The sequence below is a fragment of the Myotis brandtii genome, unplaced genomic scaffold, assembly GCF_000412655.1.
Source record: "Myotis brandtii unplaced genomic scaffold, ASM41265v1 scaffold374, whole genome shotgun sequence".
Taxonomy (NCBI): Eukaryota; Metazoa; Chordata; class Mammalia; order Chiroptera; family Vespertilionidae; genus Myotis; species Myotis brandtii.
The window spans coordinates 69,671-90,774 of NW_005364372.1; the positions used below are offsets into that span (position 1 = coordinate 69,671).

General features: G+C 36.4%; 1 protein-coding gene across 2 annotated transcripts in view; it reads right to left on the reverse strand.

Moving 5' to 3' along the window:
• Positions 1-20,412, reverse strand: part of MPP6 (membrane protein, palmitoylated 6 (MAGUK p55 subfamily member 6)) — a 29,276-nt gene extending 8,864 nt beyond the window's left edge. Inside the window, exons 1-9 of one of the 2 annotated variants that reach the window (XM_005872266.2) lie at positions 20,291-20,412; positions 16,732-16,884; positions 13,257-13,406; positions 12,282-12,509; positions 8,821-8,862; positions 7,397-7,528; positions 5,413-5,512; positions 5,015-5,083; positions 2,784-2,945 (exon numbers count right to left, since the gene is read on the reverse strand). In XM_005872266.2, the coding sequence (XP_005872328.1) occupies positions 2,784-2,945; positions 5,015-5,083; positions 5,413-5,512; positions 7,397-7,528; positions 8,821-8,862; positions 12,282-12,509; positions 13,257-13,406; positions 16,732-16,884; positions 20,291-20,407 (1,153 nt within the window). In that variant the 5' untranslated portion in view covers positions 20,408-20,412. The remainder of the gene's footprint in view (positions 1-2,783; positions 2,946-5,014; positions 5,084-5,412; positions 5,513-7,396; positions 7,529-8,820; positions 8,863-12,281; positions 12,510-13,256; positions 13,407-16,731; positions 16,885-20,290) is intronic. The other variant, XM_005872268.2, reaches the window with a different exon arrangement.
• Positions 20,413-21,104: the final 692 nt, after the last annotated feature.

Below are 21,104 nucleotides of genomic sequence, written 5' to 3' on the forward strand. Positions count from 1 at the left end.
CTGGTTGGCTCCTCCCCGGCCCAAGCCTAAAGCCTCTGCTGGAGGCTTTAGGCCTGGGCCGGGCACCCCCAGCTCGCTGCCGCCGCCGCTGCCGCGGAAGATAGCTGGCTGGCTCCTTCCCGGCCTAGGCCTAAAGCCTCAGTCTGTGGCTTGGAGCCGACATATGCAAATTAGCCGCCATCTTGTTTGTCAGTTAATTTGCATATACTCACTGATTAGCCAATGAAAAGGGTAGCGGTCGTATGCTAATTACCATGTTTCTCTTTTATTAGTGTAGATATTTTAAACTGAGAACCAAGTGGGAGAAAGAGCATTCCGGGCAGAGAAAACAGCAATGCCAAATCCAAGCAGGAAATGCCTGGATGTGTGAAATCAATTATATATAATTGATTATATATAATTGATTTCAGAGAGGAAGGGAGAGGGAGAGAGAAACATCAATGACAGAGAATCATTGATCGGCGGCCTCCTGTACGCCCCCTACTGGGGATCGAGCCCACAACCGGGTATGTGCCCTTGACTGGAATTGAACCTGGGACCCTTCAGTCCTCAGGCTGATGCTTTATCCACTGAGCCAAAACAGCTAGGGCCAAAATAAGAATTTGAATGACAGTGAACTTCCTTTTTTGGTTAATTCTCACCTGAGGATATTTTTCCATTGATTTTTTTTTTTTTTTAAGGGGGAGTAGAAGAGAGAGAGGAAAAGACAGAGAGAAACATTGATGTGAGAGAAACACATCAACTGGTTGCCTCCTGCACGTGCCCCGACCAGGACCTAGGCCAGGGAGAAGCCTGCAACCAAGGTACATGCCCTTGACTGGAATCGAACCCGGGGCTTTTTGGTCTGCAGGCCGATGCTCTATCCACTGAGCCAACCTGGCTAGGTCTGACAGTGAACTTCTTAACGGAACTAGATTCAAGAGCTACATCTTTTGAGTTTTACAATCTAGAATTTCTACTCTGCTAAATAATCCATCAGATATAGGGCAGAAAATATACATCTTCAAGTAGAAAGATGCACAAATGACATCCCATTTCTTGTGAAGTTACAAGAGGATGTGCCCAGCAAAACAAGGCAATAAACCAAGACAGGAGAATGGGGTCCAGGAACAACGGTTTCGAGCCAGGACGGTGGCAAAAGGAAAGACATCGCTGTGGCCACAACGGGGCAGTCGAGGCACAGCCCACGGTGCTCACTAGTAAAGGACTGAGGTCTGAGTCAGAGGTCTCCAAGCAAAAGTCATGGCTTCATAGATAAGTGAGTCTTTGGCTTAAAACAAAGCTATACACATAAAACCAAGGTAAAGAGAAGAAAACAGGACGTCTAGTGATGGCTGGGTGGGGGAAGAAGGGGAGGCTGTGCAAGAAAATGAAACGGCGTTAACTGAAACTAGAGTTACCGCTATGCTGGAGGACAGTCAGGAAGTCAACAGATGAGGCCCTCACTGGACAAGGCAAGAAATAGCAGAATGAAGACAATTAAGAAATCGGGAAGGCTATCAGAAGAAATAGCAAAAAGAAAGAGAAGCAACCGTTTCTAGTAAGTAGGCCCAAGGTGGGGGTAGAGGAAAATAGGGGGTTATTTTTTCCATTATTTAAGTACTACTTGATTAAAATATTGTACATGTATTAACTTGCTGAAAATAAAATACTTTACAGTTCTTTGACCACAGTGAGGCTTTAATAACTACTGAACTAGGATTTGTCTGAGTTTTGTGATTCATGTGCTTACAATGGAAAGCCTTCCCCTGAAGGGATTACAAACAGCACATGAGGGCAACAATATGGTTACTCCTCCAACAAGCCCTAAGAACTTCAGCAATGAGCTCACTCACCGAGAATTAAACCTCAAAACAAGCTGGATAACAGAGAAACTCTAAAACTCATCGAAAAGAGATGGAGTGACAGTAGGCTATGATCTGATTCAGGACAGCTTAAGGGCACTAATATACGTTAAGAAATACTGTGTTAGTCACGAAGGGGGCAGCAATAGCGGCACAGGAAGGGGAGGCAACACTGGCTCGTCTCCTGCCTTGTTCAGGGACAGAACATCTAAGTTCCGAGAAGGGAAGGCTAGTGCATCTTCGAAATAAAGCAAATGTGTATCAGTCCTTATAATAAGTCAGTGATATCATCTCACTCCTTGATCTAATCCCACTCTCATCAAGCATACTTCTGACAATACTACTGAACTTTCCATGTAGATATGCAAATAAGGAAAGAATGCAAAAATCATAAAATGAGTGTTTGGTTCACTTAATGGTTACACTTCCCATCGGCATCGTTTTATTTTCTCTATCAATCTCTGCGCCCTTAATGAATGCTGCCTGCCCTGGAAGATGAGTCCCTCCTGCTGTGCTCTCCGAAACCAGGACTATGACCTTGCAGGCTCACACCAGTTAACAAAGGGACTGCCACACTGAGAGGTGACTGAGGACCCAGCAGGTTTCTCCCTTTTCTTTACACCAAAATGGGTGAAAAATACAACTTTTCACATAGACATCGGAAGTAAAAGAAACTACAAAGTTAATGCTGCTTTTGCCACAACTCTTACTACTTGTGCTTAGCATTTCTGAACTACAGAGTTTGGAGGAGCGACTGCCACCAGGCGCAGGCTGACGGGAATAGTGCTACCTCCAGACAGCCATAGAGTTGCTGCCAATATCTTCTATTTGCTTGTTTTCATTGACATAATAAAAACCTATTTGGGACTAAAGATCACAATTATCTGCCCCCACTACATTTTCTTGCCAATTAAACAGAGAAGAAAACACACAACTTACACGGCACCGTGGTTCCAAATCTAGTGGGATTCAATACTATGAACCTGTTTTTCAAGCTTCTTCGTCCCACACCTTGAGCTCCTATTAATACTAATGTCCTTCTCTGGAAGGGAGGCATTCTGGCTACCTCCTCGTAGATCTGGATTTCATGACGGTCAAATTCTGCAGGTAAAGGAAATGGGAAACACCACATTCAATTGTCTTTCATGTGGATGAGAAACTTCTGCTATGCTGTTCAGTAATGACTTAATAAGCATGCTAGTGAAATATCACCTGAATTGTACTCAGCACAGATTTGTTTTTATTAATTTGATAAAGTACAAGAAATTATTTTATATTTTGATTTAAACATCTGCTGCCATCCGTTTCTTAAAAATTTGTCCAGCCAAGCTAGAAAAATGCCCGTGCTTTATCCTTATCAAATATTCTATCCATAAAACCTTCTTATCAATTCTTGAGTAGAAATAATTCCTTTAATATAAATAATCTGGTGACAAATAGTTTATATAATTTATTTGGCTAAAAAGTATGTATCAACTATGGAGGACAGCAGTATACCTAGCGTGGCTGCTTCAATAAGTCCTTATAGAATGAGTGTGCCCTTCCAGTGACATCAATGAGAAGTCCTTATAGAATGAGTGTGCCCTCTCCAGTGACATCAATGAGAAGTCCTTATAGAATGAGTGTGCCCTCCCAGTGACATCAATGAATAAGTCCTTATAGAATGAGTGTGCCCTTCCAGTGTCATAAATGAACAAGTACTATCTTGGTGACTCTGCAAATAAGTTTGATTAATAAATGCATATAGACAACATACTGACATTTAAATATAAGATTCTGAAAATATGTATAATATAAAATATAGGATCCAAATTATTTTCACTAGAAATACATTCCAAAATTATATTCATAGTCAATGGTGAAATTACAAATTTTCTATTTTATTAGAAAGACTTAAGAACACATATTTCATGAATAATAAGGCTAAACTGAGTTTGAAATATTCTATTGCCATCATTATAGCTATCACTCTCAATCTATAGTAAGAATACTCCTTAGGTTATTTTAACAGCAACCCTTTGCAGTTTCCCCACAGTAGCTTAGCGAATGTTGAGGAAGAGCCTATTTTCTCCTTATTATATTTTAATTTATTATTACATTTCCCTTAGAGCAGTGGTCGGCAAACTGCGGCTCACAAGCCACATGCGGCTCTTTGGCCCCTTGAGTGTGGCTCTTCCACAAAATACCGACTTCTGTGCATGGGCCACAAAGTTTCAATCGCACTGTACGTGCACACCCGACATGGTATTTTGTGGAAGAGCCACACTCAAGGGGCCAAAGAGCCGCATGTGGCTCGTGAGCCACAGTTTGCCGGCCACTGCCTTAGAGTATGCAATTTAGTTTATTACCAGTGGAGAGGCAGCTCTGAAGTCAAGAAAGTGCTTTAAAACTGACAATCCTTCGAGTAAGCCTCCAGAGCTGCACTTCACTCCTATCAGCCTCTAAACCAGTGGTTCTCAACCTGTGGGTCGCGACCCCTTTGGCGGTCGAACGACTCTTTCACAGGGGTCGCCTAAGACCATCCTGCATATCAGATATTTACTTTACAATTCATAACAGTGGCAACATTACAGTTAATAATTTTATGGTTGGGTCACAACATGAGGAACTGTATTTAAAGGGCCAGCAGGTTGAGAACCACTGCACTGAAAGGAGAAACGACAGCAGTGTCCTATTTATCTTTCCTTAAGTCTAAAAGATTTAAGAAAGAGTCCTCCTGGATCAAACCAAGATTCATTGGTCAGTACTATTTTCCCAAAAGAGCCATGGACAATGTTATGCCTGAATATAGTTGCCTTTAATCGTAACTCTTTCATACCTTCATAAAGGCATTTTGCTCTTTAGAAATGACACATAAATTATCAAAATTCTCTGAATAGCTTCAATTATAATATTGCTCCTTTATTAATATAAGCATCCTAAGCAATTCACTGTGTTGCAAATTATACTCATAAAACAAGCACATTGGTCATAGTATAAGCATATATAACATCAGAATTTAAATAATGTCTTCATATTAAATTGTATCATGTGTTCACATGCCAACCCCTTGAACTGGGTACTAATCTGAATTATATTCATTGAAAATTATATACATAGACTCCATGCCACACCAATTAACATTATAAAGCTATTTCACTTGGACTTCTCAAAAAGTATTGCAAACACACCTGCATTTCTGGTGGTGAGATACATCATCTTTTTCTTTTTTTTGCTACTTAGGGTTCCACAAAAAGGCCCTAAAGAATGAAAAGACAAATATAACTTGAATGTCAAAATATGATACAATTGCCCTGTGGATTCGACAGGGTTGGGAGCATGATCTTCCCAGTGTTGCATCCTACAAAGCAGAAGGGGGCAGGTGAGCCACACTGAATTCTGGTACCATACCAGCAGGTGGCAGAAAGGGATCGAAAAGTTTACTTTTGAGAGACACAATAAAACAGATAGATGGGAGGGATTAATTCTAGACATACAGTAAATAAATTCACTTGCTAATTCAGATGAAAGAGGCAAAGAAAGGTGTCCACAAAGGACAACTTGTTACTTATTATGTGGAGCTCATCACCTGAATTGTCCCAGTCTCTTCTAACAAATGCCTTTCTCTTCTCTTCCAGGAACTGGCTTGGAATGAGACCAGCGCTTCCTCCCTCTTTTACATGGCTAGCCTAGAATCAAATTAACGAATTGCATATCTCAGTGACCAAAACTTGAGACGATATTCTAAAAAGTAGAACAAGCAGTAGTCAGTAAAAAATACCACATTTGCTCTTAAAACTGACCTTGAGATTTAAATCCATGGCATTGTCAAGTCATTTAAACACTTTAGCACTGAGGAATCAAGTGGCACCTAGTCAACCCACCCACCATCTGTAAGAAAATTTTGGGACCAAAATAAAAAAGTACACAGGCTCTTCAAATTACTAAAACTTTTTATTTTTAACACCAAGTTAGTCAAAGAATGTGGAAAGAAATAAATGCTAGTGTATGTGTTTAAAGGAAATTTTATCTAGCATCCTTTAGTAAGATAAGTACTATCAGCCTTAATCCTACCATGTTGGTATTTCCTGAGGCCAAATCAAAGAGAAAGATAGCATCGGGAAAACAGAGGGGAGCATTTAATTCACGCTATCAGCAATCTGAGTATCCTGAGAAACAGTAAGTTTAAAGAGTAAAACTTCACCTACTGTCAAGAACTAACTTTCAAAGTAAAATCCAAAGAAGTGCTAGTTTAATATAGTGGCTGGAGAACCGGCTACTAGTGGCTTCTCTCACAAAGTTAGTGACTTTATTATAACACACTAGCATTAAAAAAATCTGGTACGTTTTTAGCAATTAAAATCCTGAAAGAAAAAAAAAAGGATTAAAGGAATAGACCACAAAATGCAGGAAGAAACTGAGATAATGGTGAAAAGGATTAGATGACAGGTGGCATTCAAAAAGTGGGGGGAAAAAGACAATATTGGAAAAGTTCAATAAAAGAAACAGCCACAGAAGGCAGATTTTTCAGGTGAGCAGTCTAAGAAATTCAATAGAAACTTCTTGAAATCATGAATTCTATTTAATTTACTCGTTTCTTAGTTTTCTAACCTGTTGCACAGTGGACTTGTACATATTGATGTCTTAATTTGCTGTAAATATAAGGACACACGAGTGAGACTGTTCTCATCCTTGTAATTCATTCCCCTTAGAAGTCACTATAACTTACTAGAGCTAATGTGTGTTTCTGATATCTCAGTCTGATTTAGAGTTTGGTGCTGGGTCCTGGTCCTTTTCTCTCACAGCTTGTTCTTCAATGAGACTCTGACAGTTTAAGGGAGTTTAGACTTTCTGATTTGTTAGTTCCTCCAGTTCTGAACACTGTGGTTGTTGGCCAATGTAAAGAATGACAAAAAACAGACTTATGGCTGCTAGAGATTTCTGAAAGCTGTATTAAGGGAAGGAGGAAGAAGAACATCATCACACAGCTTTGGAAAACGGAAGGGGCAAAATACAGTGCTAACACACATCCTTTCCATACACACAGAATTCAATCCACGATCAAAAACAACACTGACAATAAAGCACGCCTTCATTTCTCAGTAAATGAAAGAGGTGGGCAAATAGCTTTAAGAGCTTAAAAAATTATGCTTTATTTGCCATGAAAGTATTCAGAGGGAAGAGAGACAAGAGAAAGATGACTACAACCACAATAAAAGACTCCTTAGTTAAAACAAACAAAAACACTGAAAAGGGAGGACCCCAAATGAGTTGTTCCTGCCTAATTCTGTATCTTACTGCAATCACCCATGGGGAAGCACCAACAGGTCTAATCCCTAAACCAGTAGTGGCACCACAGGCTAGTTAATTCTGCATTTATTAACAGCCATTCACAAATTCCCTCTCAATTTGGTCCTCTGTCCACAAAATTAGCAGCCCTGCAGCCGGAGTTGTTCATGCAGGTAAAACCATTGGAACGAATGCTTATACCTTCTTCCTGAATATGCAGATATTGGCCACATTAAGGTTGAAAATAAAAAAGCAGGTGAGGAAATTCTGAGCAGCACACTCACCTGCCACCAATTTGGATCTTCTCTGTTTACAATCTGAAGAATTTCTCCTTTTGAAAACTTCAATCCTGCTTCTTTGCAGGGAATCAGGTTATCGTTGTATGGATTATAATCAAAATGACATTTCACAAATACCTAAAACACACAATTAAAAGTATTATTAAAACAATGACATGAAATGAAAACAATTAAAAGTACCATAGATGTATCATTTATAACGGGATTTTTGAAACCTTTTCCAAACCACGTTGATTTTATTGTAATTGACAATGTATTTAATACTTCAACTATGGAACTTGTCTCTCTCAAATAAAAATTAAATTATTAGAACATTAATAATTTGGTATCAGAAAAGAAAATATGAAATAAACATTAGCACCACATTAACATCCTAAACAATATATGCAGTTGATTTAAGGCATATATTTCAGATATATTAGGACTGACTTTTTGAAAGGGCTCTGAAACCAAAATTAAATAATGAAAGTTCATGTGGAAGTCAGACCCGAAATATATTTAGTAACCTTAAAAAGGTAACTACATAGACTTACACTGGCCAAAACTAGTGTGGAAAATACTTTGCTGGAATCACCTTGCTCTGATTTAAATCAGTATTAAATAAGATAAATACTGAAAAAGCCTAGAAACTATTTTAAATTCATTTAATTATACAAATTTCTTTTAAATCTGTTTTATCAATATAAGTATGGCAGTTACCAGTTAGTTATGATCTCCAGTACCTACAGTATTTTGCTTAGTCACTTTAATTTGAATTCTAATTAAGCTAAGCATTTTCAGTATTTGATGGCAAGTTCAGACAGATTACTTTCTTAAAACAATTTTTTCATGCATATTTATAGAAATTCAAATTTTATCTTCTAAAGAACTTACTTAGCATTAATTAGCAAGTAAACTTTAACAAGCAGGAAAACACATAATTAGTCAAAATAATGTTACTTTTCTACTTATCATATTTCTATAAATATAACCACACAAGATATTCAAATAACACAAGCAGATATTATTAGTGTAGTAAAATGCAATATTGTGGATGCATATTAAATAATTTAAAAATAACTAAATTTGGAAAATTTGACAAAATTTTAGTTATTTACAATTAGATGATTTTCAAAGAAAGCATTCTGAACATTTTCAATAACTTTGGAAAGGCTAAATATTAATGCCTAAAAAATCAGTAAGCCAATAATTTTTTATGATCTGCAATTTTAGAAATATCTAAATGCAAGCATACAAGTAATATTAAGCTTGCCTAAAATGTGACAACTGACTAACTTGACAATAGCATGCAGCTCAATGATTTGGCAACGGAGAAAATCCAAAATGATTAAGTTCAATCAAGGTAGATTTAGTTGTCTGATAGGACAGAAAAACCGAGTCGCAGAGAATGCCCTGGAATGACAGCATACCTGACGGGCGTGGGCTGGATGCCTCTCCATACTGATGCCGCTCTAAAAATACATTTTTCATCGCATAAATAAAGCCAAGCTTTAAAGGGATAATGAATCAACAAAATATAAACAAACACTGGCCCATCTTATTACTTCACTCATTTAGTCAAGCAACTACTTCCTGAAAGAATTGTCCATATCTGAACATTATAAATCAAAGCAGCAGAACTATTGAGGGGTTTGAATGAGGCAGATGAGTATGCAAAGTTGTAAAAATACTGGGATATGCCTTACTTCTCAAGAAAGCTGCACCGAATGAATAAGGGTACCCTGTCATCTAAACATGCCTATGTTTATTCTTATCTGTGGCAGAATATGTTTTGTTACCATAAAGCTTTCTGAGGAAGTCCAAATTTCAAACATTCATTCCCCTACTCCCATCAAATTGTTCTGAAAATGTCATTATTTGTGGAACAAAAATTATACCTTTCAAATGTAAAGAATTTCTAGAAGAAATAATTTTTATTTATTAATTTATCAAATTAATTTTGGAACATATTAAACTGGTTTTACTTTGAAAATTTGTCTGAAAAAAAAATTAATGAACCCAATCTTTGATCTAAACATTTTTAATGAGCTTAAAGTCATTAGATATTTGTCAGGTATAATTACATTTTATTAAGTGCATTTTAAAGTGTTTCACTAAGAGGCTATGGATGTTAACTATTCACTCGTTATTAAAAAGTTGCTAAACACAACCTAAAGTATTTCAATCCCATATTCTGAATGACTAACAATCTAAAGAAGATGCAAGAAAGAAAAGGAAGGACAAATGGCTTTTAAACACAGGAGGAGATATTCAACCTCACTCAGAATAGAAAAATAAAATTATATTATAACATTTCTTCCCGTCAGATTAGCAGAAATCCAAATACGTGAATATACCATGGCTAGGTCTATGGGCCAATAGCCATTTTTCTAACAGATTGGTGAAAAAACTGGTTCAATCCCTTGGGAGGACAATTTGGCAGTAACTATCAAAATCACAAATGCAAAAACTCTCCACCTTAGCAACCCACCTACGGGAATGTATTCAATAGCAATGCTATGCAGACATATACAAAGTGACTTATGTAGAAGACTATTAGCAACTGACTGAAAAAGATCAGACACAACTAATTGCTTAACAATAGGGACTGATTAAACAAATGATGGCAAACCTATGTAATATAACACTGCAGGTATTAAATAAAAAAGGGGGGATATATTTCAATAAGCAGACTATGTACCAAAAAGGAAACAAGGTAACATAGTTCATTGAAAAACAAACAAAAAAACAAGGTTTAGAGTGTGCATATTATGTTATGTAACCTTTTCATTAAAAAGGAGGTGGAAGGGGAAAAAGAATATATAATTTTTACTTACTTGCATATGAATAAAGAAACCCTGGAGAGATACTAATAGCATGGTATCTTATGGAGGGAGTGCGGTTTAAGTTGGTAGAGAATTAGGAGGGAGGTTTTAACTGACTATGAATTTATATTGCTTGAATTTTGAACTGTGGGAATGATTCGTTTATTCAAAAATTAAATTTTTATGGTAATAAAAGATAAAATGACTCCTGCTTCTAAGATGAAATAACAAGGATCCTCCAATCTGAAACAACTAAAAAACTGGACAAAATATATGAAACATTTGTCAAGGTACTGGACAACGAAGACGGTGATTCCTAAAAAGTGGAAACTAGGTGAGCACCCTGGATCCAGCTAACTGCACAGAAAAGTTTCCACTTTGCAACTCAGGAAAGGGAAAGCTGGTGGAGCCGGCGGTCACCAAGCTGAGGAGATGAGCAGGAAGACCAAGGTGGCCCAACACGGGGCTAAATGGCCGCGCGTTTCCCATCATTCAGATCAGCTCACCAACTGTAGAATTTACAGAGCAATTTAGGCCAAAGTCCTGGCTATTAATATTATAAAAATTTGTTTTTCCCGCAGAAGTCCATTATGGTCATTGTGAGCTTGTAAGAATTCTGGAGTTTGGATCACAGGGGGCTGGAATCTTTCTAAGTATCAAAACTAATACGTAATTTTAAAAAGTAAATCTTTGGCTCTACTTTTCCAAATGGAAGTGTGCCAATTCATGATTCTTTTCCTTGAAGACAAGGTCTCTCTCTACCTTCATTTCACCAAAGTTCATTATAAGCCTATATATACTATATATATATTAAGAAGTCCAATTTACATACTAAAATCATGACTAAATATTGTACCCTACCCTCTGAATAACAATATAAAACAGGTATTCAACATGTTATTTCAAAGAATTGCATAGAAATACAAAAACTAGCCTTTAACACTAGTAGCATCTTAAAGAAACACAATTTCACTCACACATGAAACAATAAATTTCTGGAATAAAGTGAACAATTAAAGATATCTAAAACATTGGTAGATATTTCCTATTTCTATATTATCTAGGCTTGAAAACCCTCTCAGTTCCAACATTCTCACCATAATCGTCAACTGCTTCTTTGTAATGAATAATTACTTCATTATTTTTTTCTTCCTTTACAATTCTATCACACCAGCAATTTTCAACCTTTTTCATGTCATGGTACACATAAACTAATTACTAAAATTCTGCGGCACACCAAAAAATGTATTTTTGCTGATCAAAAAAAAAAAAGGTATAATTTTGATTCATTCACCCCGGACTGGTATTGTGTTGTCTGTTGTCATTTTTTATCTGACAATCTAAAGGAAAAGAGGTCAGTGCCCCTAAGTAAATACTCAGGTATTGTATAGTTTTTTGTTTGTATGTTTTTAAATAAAATTGCTTTTTTAAAATTGATTTCAGAGAGGAAAGGAGAGGGAGAGAGAGAGAGAAACATCAATGATAAAAGGGAATTGATCAGCTGCCTCCTGCATACCTCACACGGGGGATCGAGCCCGCAACCTGGGCATATGCCCTGACGGGGAATCAAATCGTAAACTCCTGGTTCATAGGACGACAATCAACCGAGCCATGCCGGCTGGGCCAGGTATTGCATGTTTTAAAAATTCTTGCAGCACAGGGGTTGAAAATTGCTCTTCTAGCCCATCCCATGTACACTAAGCTATAGGTGGTTGGGACTACATTATTCTCTCACAGGGGCTGGAACATAACAAGTATCAAAAAATATTTACTAGATTAATGACTAAAAGGCTTTATGGTTTTTTTTTTTACCTAGCTGTATGTTACTGAAATGGCGGTTTGGGGTGTTCACAAAAATATTTCTTTACTAATTCCTTTATAGTAGTAAGATGAGGTTGTTTAAAAATTCAAAAATTCACCCATGACAAAATAAGGCATATCAGAACAATTAAATCAGACAGTTTTGCCCCCTCTTTTCTTTAGCAAAAGAGTAGCAACTGGTGGCTAGTTATATCCAACAGTGTGATAAAAGTAATCTAAAGATTACCAAGAATCTTATTACTAACCTGTTGAGGAATAATGGTATCTCTATAGCTTGGTAAGATTTTTAGGGTGACACTTCCACTGATATTTTTCAGTAATTCTTGTAATTCCTTTGGATTGTTTCCAACCTCGTGGCCATTGACTTCTTTAATGATATCTCCCACATGGAGCAGACCTTGTCGATCTATCATGCCTCCATGAAGGATTCGGGCGATTACCAGGTCATTATTTTCAACTCTAAAGGTTACACCCTAAAGGAAATAAGGAACGGAATTGTCATTGATTTTAGACTTAAAAATAAATCTTAAAAACTCATGAAAATATATATATATATATATGAAAATAGTTCTAAAAGTAGGCGAGTGGATGATTCCTATTTTTCCCATGTTCTCTCCTGTGTCAAGAGTCAAATCTCCTTAAACCATGTGCAATTGTGACAACATATACCACCCTTAAAAAAGGACTTTTAACCTGAAAAAGTGAAAAATATATTAGGCTGCATTCCACAGGATAAAAGTTACCTCAAAGGAACAAGAAAAGACAGATATGCCTTGTTCCCGGCTTTTCTTTTTCACCATTTCACTGTTTTTATAGTCGGGATCCAAAAATAATAATTTTAAGTAGGAAATTATAAACTTCTCTACTTATAGAGCCCTCCCTACCATTTCTTCACTTTTTAATAACAACTTTCTTCCGTGTTTTGCTACTTCATTAGCAAGCAATCTGAGCTAATTTCTTCAAAGGGCATAGGAAAAAAAATAAAGTACTTATTCTGGCCTCTAATTCAATTTAACTTTTATCTTGGTTTAATTTTGTATGCTAAATCAAGTTGAAACAGCATCAGGAGTATATTTTATATAGAGGCCAAAAACCACATAAAACAAATACAAATGAAGTTTTCATTATGATACGAGTTATGAAAGAGAAGAAAATGAGAGCAGGACTGAGCAACAATATGGCAGCTTCAGTTTGAAGAAGGCACCAATTTATCTACTCACCAATGGCTCCCCAGCTCTTTTGTGAATACCAAGAATACGAATGGCATCTACTGGTAATAACTGATTATTAACAGAATTATTCATTTCCGGGCTTGATGGAGGTGAATCATAACACTTTGATGCCACAATATCATGGGCTTCCAAGAGTGACTGTAAGGATTCAAAACATAAAGCCAGGTTAAAAAAATTTTTGAGATGTTAAAATGCAAGTTCAAAAACCATAAATCAAAATGCAAAGAAGAGCCCAGCTGGCATGCCTGGGTGTTTTGAGCATAGACCCATGAACCAGGAGGTCACTGTTCAGCGCCCCATCAGAGCACATGCCCAGTAGGGGGCGTGTAGGAGGCAGCTGATCAATGATTCATCATTGATGTTTCTAACTCCCCTTCTCTCTTTGAAATCAATAAAAACATATTTTTTTAAATATGAAGGGAGCAAATGTCAACTGGTTCAAAATATAAATAATTAACATGCAGGTTTCATGGATAATTTCTGGCTATTTCATAAAAATATGTGTAAGAGACTAAAGAAAAATTTCAAAAAGGAAAAGGGAACAAATCCGTGTAAGAGGATTATTCCTATAAATGCTGAAGTCGCTCAAATCTCTAACGTGGTCTTTGTTTTCACTCTGTTCTCTCCTCTTAGGAAATATTTGTTCCTGTGACTTGAACCACTATTTATATATTATTAATTCCCAATTTTATACCTTTGATCCAGATCTTTCATTATGTCAGATTAATAGACTAAAAATCTGCCTACAACATAACACAATTATGATAATTTAAAAATCAAAGAGTTAAGCATTGTAGAGGACTGAAGCATATTGAATTAATGAAAAATCCATAACTCCACAGTGCTATTTAAAAAACAAAAGACTGAAAACACTCTTCATTAATATTATAGACCAATGCTATTTTAAGTAATTCTTTACTTTGAAAATTGGTAAAGGGAAGGATCAAGCATCTCACTGATGTTTCAGTGGGAAATGTATTACAGAGTAGCTCAATAGCCCACTTGATGAGGAAAAACCCTTTTTATATAAGAACACTGGCTAATAAATGCAGAGTGAGAGAATCTGAAAAATGTCATGTACAAGCTCTAATGAAAATATTGATTCAGGCAAGGATTATTAATGTAGGTAAATGGTTGAAAGGAAACAGCATTTGTATAATGCTAGAATAATAACATACTAGATTACTTCTAGTGGAAAAGCTTTCAAAGGAAGGGTTAGACTGTCATTGCCCTTAATCAGGGACCAATCTCAGCGTCAATAGTGGTGGGCCAACCAGGCACTACACATTTCTGATACAATTTAATTCATGTTGCATCACATCATTTAAAATGAATTCGAGTTCCAAATAATTAACTTGAATACCGACCTTTTAGATAGAACTTATGTTTACAGGAACTAGAAAGGATAGATAACTAAACAGTAGGGAAGCAACCAGATACATCCAGAAAGTGGGACATGCCACAGGATAATAACCTGATCTCTTCAAAAGGTCAACATCATAACCAAGGGAGAGAGAGATGGTCCAACCAGATGCTGCACATGGACCGAGGTTGGAAGCCTGTATGTACAAACCAGCTGTAAAGAATATTTTGGCATCAAATAAAGACATTTGAATATAGTATGTGCACCTGAAATGGAGGTCCACTTAAATGGAAAAGTGGCAATCAATTATTGAAAAAAAGGGTGAATTACAAAATACCTTGTGAAAAATGATCTCAACTAGTAAAGAAAAGAAAGTACATTTATGCACTGAAAAAAATGGGAGGAATATGCACTAAGATAGTATAGTAATTTGGGTCATAAGAATACAATGTCTTAATTTTTGTATTTTTGTTTGCTATTTTCTAGTTTTATGTATTTATTAAACTATATAAATGTATACCTATTAAGTTTTATGTATTTACTTAAAATAGATAGCTTGCCTAAGAGCACTACCCAGATGCTTCTGAGGTATCACAGACCTAATATGGCCAGTTACCTCAACATTCACATGTTCAGATTCTGCTAGAGTGTTCCTAACCTCAGTGATGCCAATGGTCAGAAATCCTACCCTTAATCAACTTCCCACATCTCTCTTCTGCAACTGTCACATGTAACCAGTCACCATGTCCTGTTGATTTTATGGCTTAACACTGGAAAATCCTCATTTTATACTGCCATCCCAATTTCTTGCCTCAGTACTTAACAATCTAGCTCCATAATCAGACCTCTCCCAGTTCCCACTGTCCCAAGGATAAAGTCCCAATACCTTAGTATGTTTTATAAGGCGTCAATTAACTGGCCCCTGCATAATGGGTGTGTCTGATGTGTCCATGTTTTTGTACCTAAGATACTGATTTCTGTAGGAACCATCTCACTCTAAATCTTCATATTTTACATTAACATTGTTGGAGTCAGAGAAAGTCTTTGAGGAAAAAGGGGTGCTGCCCCCCAAGATCTTCAGTGGAAAGCAAGTGACACTTTATTTCTCTACCCCACAACCATTTATTACACAGTCCATTCTTTCCCCACTAAAGTGTAATATCTCTATCAGACAGGTTGCCATATGCGTGTGGATATATTTCTAGGGTTGCTATTCTTGTCGATTAATCTATTTTCCTAATGCTGACCCAATACCACACTGCCTTCATTACAGATTTATAAGAAATCTCCTCCACTCCCTTTCTCTCCTGAAACTGGTTTTTCTTTGTTAAAATAATTAACTCTTCATTGATATAGACCAGTGGTCGGCAAACTGCAGCTCGGCAAACCACGGATCGCGAGCCACATGCGGCTCTTTGGCCCCTTGTGTGTGGCTCTTCCACAAAATACCGACTTCTGCGCATGGGCCACAAAGTTTTAATCGCACTGTACGTGCACGCCCGCACGTGGTATTTTGTGGAAGAGCCACACTCAAGGGGCCAAAGAGCCGCATGTGGCTCGCGAGCCGCGGTTTGCCGACCCCGGATATAGACCAATGCTTAAATTGCACTTATTTTTTGTATCTCTTAAAAGTATGTTATGTTGTATTGCCTATCCTTACATAGCTCTCTGATGTCCTAAGGTTATCAACTACACCCCAATCCTAGAAGCAACACTGAAAACATGTATGACTGGTCACAAGGAGATCTGGGAAACAGTGGTAGTGAGGAAGAAAAAGTCACTATCACAGAGAAAGATATTTCTAGCATATGGTCTGATGATGAATCAGATTTGGCTTTTTTTTTTTTTAATTACGCAAAGAAAAATCCTTCCTGATGTATTTTTGTGACAGACTTCATATATTGATGTAATGTGCTTTAGTTACACGTGTGTTTTTGTATCCTCAGAATATCAGAATATTAAAACATCTATGTTGGAATTTACATACTTCAAAATATGGACCTAAATAATATCTAAAACCTCATCTCAAACTGGAACTTCACTGCGAAAGGAGACTATTTGGGAACACAGGGGCTTGGAGAGAAGAGCTGGGAAGTTTACCTGGAAGTGGGGCTCTTTGAGTATACCAACCAGTTCTGCCACATTCTCATCCACACTGATTAGAGGAGTGATATCTTCAAGAATTTCATTGACTAATTCCAAGTTATTGTCACTGACAGCTTCTAGTTTTGAATCTTCTAGTCTCTCATGAGCCTTTGAAAAGACAGTATAGGAAAAGTAATAACACATATTGTTTGACTTCAGACTGTGGTTTTCCTCTTGATTTGCTTCTTTTTCATAAAGCTTTAAAAGATATGACTTAAAAGTGTGATTCATTGAAACCAAATTTAATACTTCAATCAGAGGCAATATATAGATTTTTAAGTAAATGTTTTCATGCAGTATAATAAATCTTGGCCTCTATTCCTATCCTAAGCCATGAAAAACTCATTTTTATAATTTAACTATGAGAAAAAACTAAATAGGCCATGCCAGGCTGGCATGGCTCAGTGGTTGAGCATTGACCTATGAACCAGGAGGTTATGGTTCCATTTTCAGTTGGGGAACATGCCCAGGTTGCAGGCTCGATCCCCAGTGTGGGGCATGCAGGAGGCAGTCGATCAATGATTCTCTCTCATCATTGATGTTTCTATCTTTCTCCCCTTCTCCCTTCCTCTCTCTGAAATCAGTAAGAAACAACAACAACAAACACTAAATAGGCCAAATGACAATAAAAAACGTATTTCTTATCCAATAGAATTTCCTAATGACTTTCTGGTCTAGGCTCAAACTCTAGATGAAGCTTTATTAGGAACATAATCATTATATAGATTACCATTCAAAAAATCATAAAAATCATTTTGGGAAACTCAGAGTCCAAATCAGCAAATAAATCAGTTTGGGGAGGCAGTTCTTGAACTGGACCTTAAAGGATGGTGTCATTTCATGTCTATATATCTTAAGCTGTTTTTTAAAAATCTCATAGTCTTTTCCACATAAAGTGGACCATGAATCACACTGTCACAGAAAATCAGTAGTCCTAATTACCCTTTCACTGAAGGAGTAAAGCAGAGTTTTACATTCAAACTGAGAATGAACACTATGCAGTCTTCATATTTTAGTGTTCTTTGTGTTTCTGGTAAATGCTTGCAGTCTGATTTTGAAGATAGCAAATCATAATTATTAAGATTTAGTTTATAAATGAAACCATGTAAGATGTCAAGTCTTACAAATAATATTTTAAGATTCATTTCTGTAAATGCTGAAGAAAAATCCTAATTTCAAGTGGCAACTATCAATTACACCTTATTTGATACCTATAATACTTAAATGTTATTTCTATCATAGAAAGAATCCTTCAGAGTCCAAATACACATTTTAATTTTTAAAATGCAATTTTTCACTTAGATGTATTTTTTCCTAGGTGATTCACAAAGTAAAACAAGTTTTTAAGTAGAACGGGGGGCTATATATTAAGCAACATTTTAAAGAAACACCTCAGAAGAAATTTTAAATCACATGAAATAAACTGATAAAGAAGAAATTATAACTGCTTTTAAACAAAGAAAAATGTCAAAAGACCAAATGTAATTTAAATAGAAGGAAAAGTTTCTATTAGATTTAGATAAGAAAAAATTAAGAAGACTAGAAATGCCAGAGAATGAGAATAGGCAAGTGTGTAATATTTTGAAAGCTTGATAAGAATAGGATAATGAAGACACTCAATACATATCACAGAATAAATATCAACATTGGAAAAAAACTAAAATAACATACATAATTAGTTAACTCTTACCAAAAAAAAGCAAGAATTACTGTTTTAATACAGATACTTACTTTGATAAATATCTGATTTAGCATCATTAACCTTGCAATACTCTAACTCTCTTATGATAATATAAGAAAGCTTAAGATGGTAATTGGCGTACGAGCTACCCTTCCCATTGGCTAATCAGCATATCCTTATGCAAATTAACTGTCAGCCAAGATGGCGGCCAGCAGCCAGGCAGCTGGAAGCGAACATGAGGCTTGCTTGCTCCAGGGACTGCAGACTCCAACGTTCCCCGCCAAACTTGCTGGCCTCTCAGCTGCAACTCTAAGCAACTATGTACTATGTTGCAAATAAGAAGCTAAACAAAACCCCAGAAACCGGCTTTCAGTCAGCCCTGGACCGCAACATTGTATCGATGTTTTCAGCAGCGAGGCCTCAGAGCTAAAGCTGGCCCAGAATTAAAAAAAGAGTACCAACTGGAATTTAATCAAACCAAGGACAAAGGAAACTCTGATAAATGAATCACATGCATTTGAATAAATGGGTCTTGTTTCCTTTAAGAAAGCACTATTAGAAAGCTAGCATAATTCAGTAAAAATATGTCACCTGCCACAAGTGCTTGGAAGAAAACACAATGACTGGCCTAGCCTTCTTGTACGGCCAGTTCTGAGAACCTTACTCATCACTGCACCTTAGAAAAATAAACTGCAGAGAAGAAAAAGCTCTTTCAGAACTTCCAAGTATTTCACCCAAGCACAGTCCAACCATGCTTGCAAACAAAAAAAATCTTTTTTAACAGAATTGTGGGCTATAACTAAAGTGACAAATACTATTCTCCATTAATGATAATAGAAAAAAAAATGAAATGTATGGTAAGATTAATGTTGGCGCCGGGCCTCTAGTATATATGTAAAACTTCCAAGGGCAATCTGCAAGTGGCTACTTAGGGGCCCAAACCTTTTGTCATGTGATCTTAGGAAGATTAAGTTTATGAATAAAATAAAGAATCTGCATCATTAATTAGCTCGTACCAATGGAAAATTTTATAAAAGGTAGGGTTTTTCAGAAGTCTCACGAAAAAACAAGTGGCTAAAAAATGATCAAAGGAGAGGGTGAAATCAATATTCTGGGAATGACAAATGGCTACGTGAAGAAAAGGTCAGAGAGCAAGAACCATTTGGTGAACACGAAAGAGTGGGAGGGCAGGGCTGTGAAGCAGGAATGCACTAAGCGTTAGTGATGTATATAAAAATTATTCCAGGAAAATAGTATAAGAGAAAAAAAACTGGGCCAAAAATAGCTATAAAAGATGAGTGAGTTAAAGAGATTATTACAGAACTGATTATGGAAAGAGACTTAAAATACCAGGGTTAGCCAAGAGAAAATAAGATTTCAAAAAGTACTAGATATAAGAAGTCTAAAATAGGTGCATGGTCTAATGTAAAAAAAGAAAACCAGCCCCTGAAATCTGTATAATTTTATTACCCAATATCATCCCAATAAATTTAATATTAAAAAAGTCAGCATCTTGCTATTGTTAAAAATAAAGATAGAACCAGGATCTTTTTCATAGGGCCCACTACACTGTAACATGACGGTTATGATTGCCCTAAAATTTTAAATGTGTTACAACACAGGCCATATAACTAAGGGTCATTTCATCCTGTATTTAAAGTCAGCACAGAAAAAGCATAAAGTGGTCCAATTTTGATGTATACTGAGATTTCATTATGTGGTACGTATTATTTGCTAACTAAGCCTAAGTTCTAACACAGTAATATCTGAAAAGACCTCTGTAAAAATAATTTAAAAAAATAATTTAGTAATCTTATGAATAAACCAATATACCTTAGCAAGTGATTTTACGATTGGATTCTCCATAATCCCCTTGAGGAAAATTAGGTCTATCTCTTCTGCTCCCGTAGATGAGGGCAGCTCCGTAAGGTTATCCAACACTTGCTGCATTTCTGCTGAGATAAAAACAACGTATTAAAATAAAACCTTTGGTGAGCACACATTGCAATGTGAAGATGATGTATTACAGAACTGTACACTTGAAACATGTTATTAACCAATGTCACCTCAATAAATTTTAAAAAGCCTTAAATCCCAAGTCATTATGAAATACGATTATAAAATAATTCAAATAAAAGGGCATTAGCAATGAACACTCTTTTGAAAAGTCACATTTTAAAAAATTGAATTGCTAAATATTATGTTTCAAATTGACTTCCCATGAATTAGTAGCAGGACAGGTTTTTATATGTAATTTGGGCTTTATCAGGCTACCTTATACATGCTTATAATCTTACACTTATTTTATAACTTCAAGTTAAAAAACATTACTTAGGAAGAAATAAGAAATTTTAATAAATAAATTTTAAAAGTATAGTAATTAGTAATCAAGAAACTTCCCATAGCCCTAGCTGGTTTGCTCAGTGGTTAGAGGATCTCGGGTTCAAATCTGGTCAAGGACATGTGCAGGAGGCAACCAATCAATGTGTCTCTCTCACATTGATGTTTTTCTCTCTCTCTCTCTGTCTCCCTCCCTTCCACTCTATCTAAGTCAATGGAAAAATTTCCCTGGGTAAGGATTAACATAAAAAAAGAAACTTTCCATAAGCCCAGAATCAGATGGCTTCCCTGGTGAATTCTATAAAAT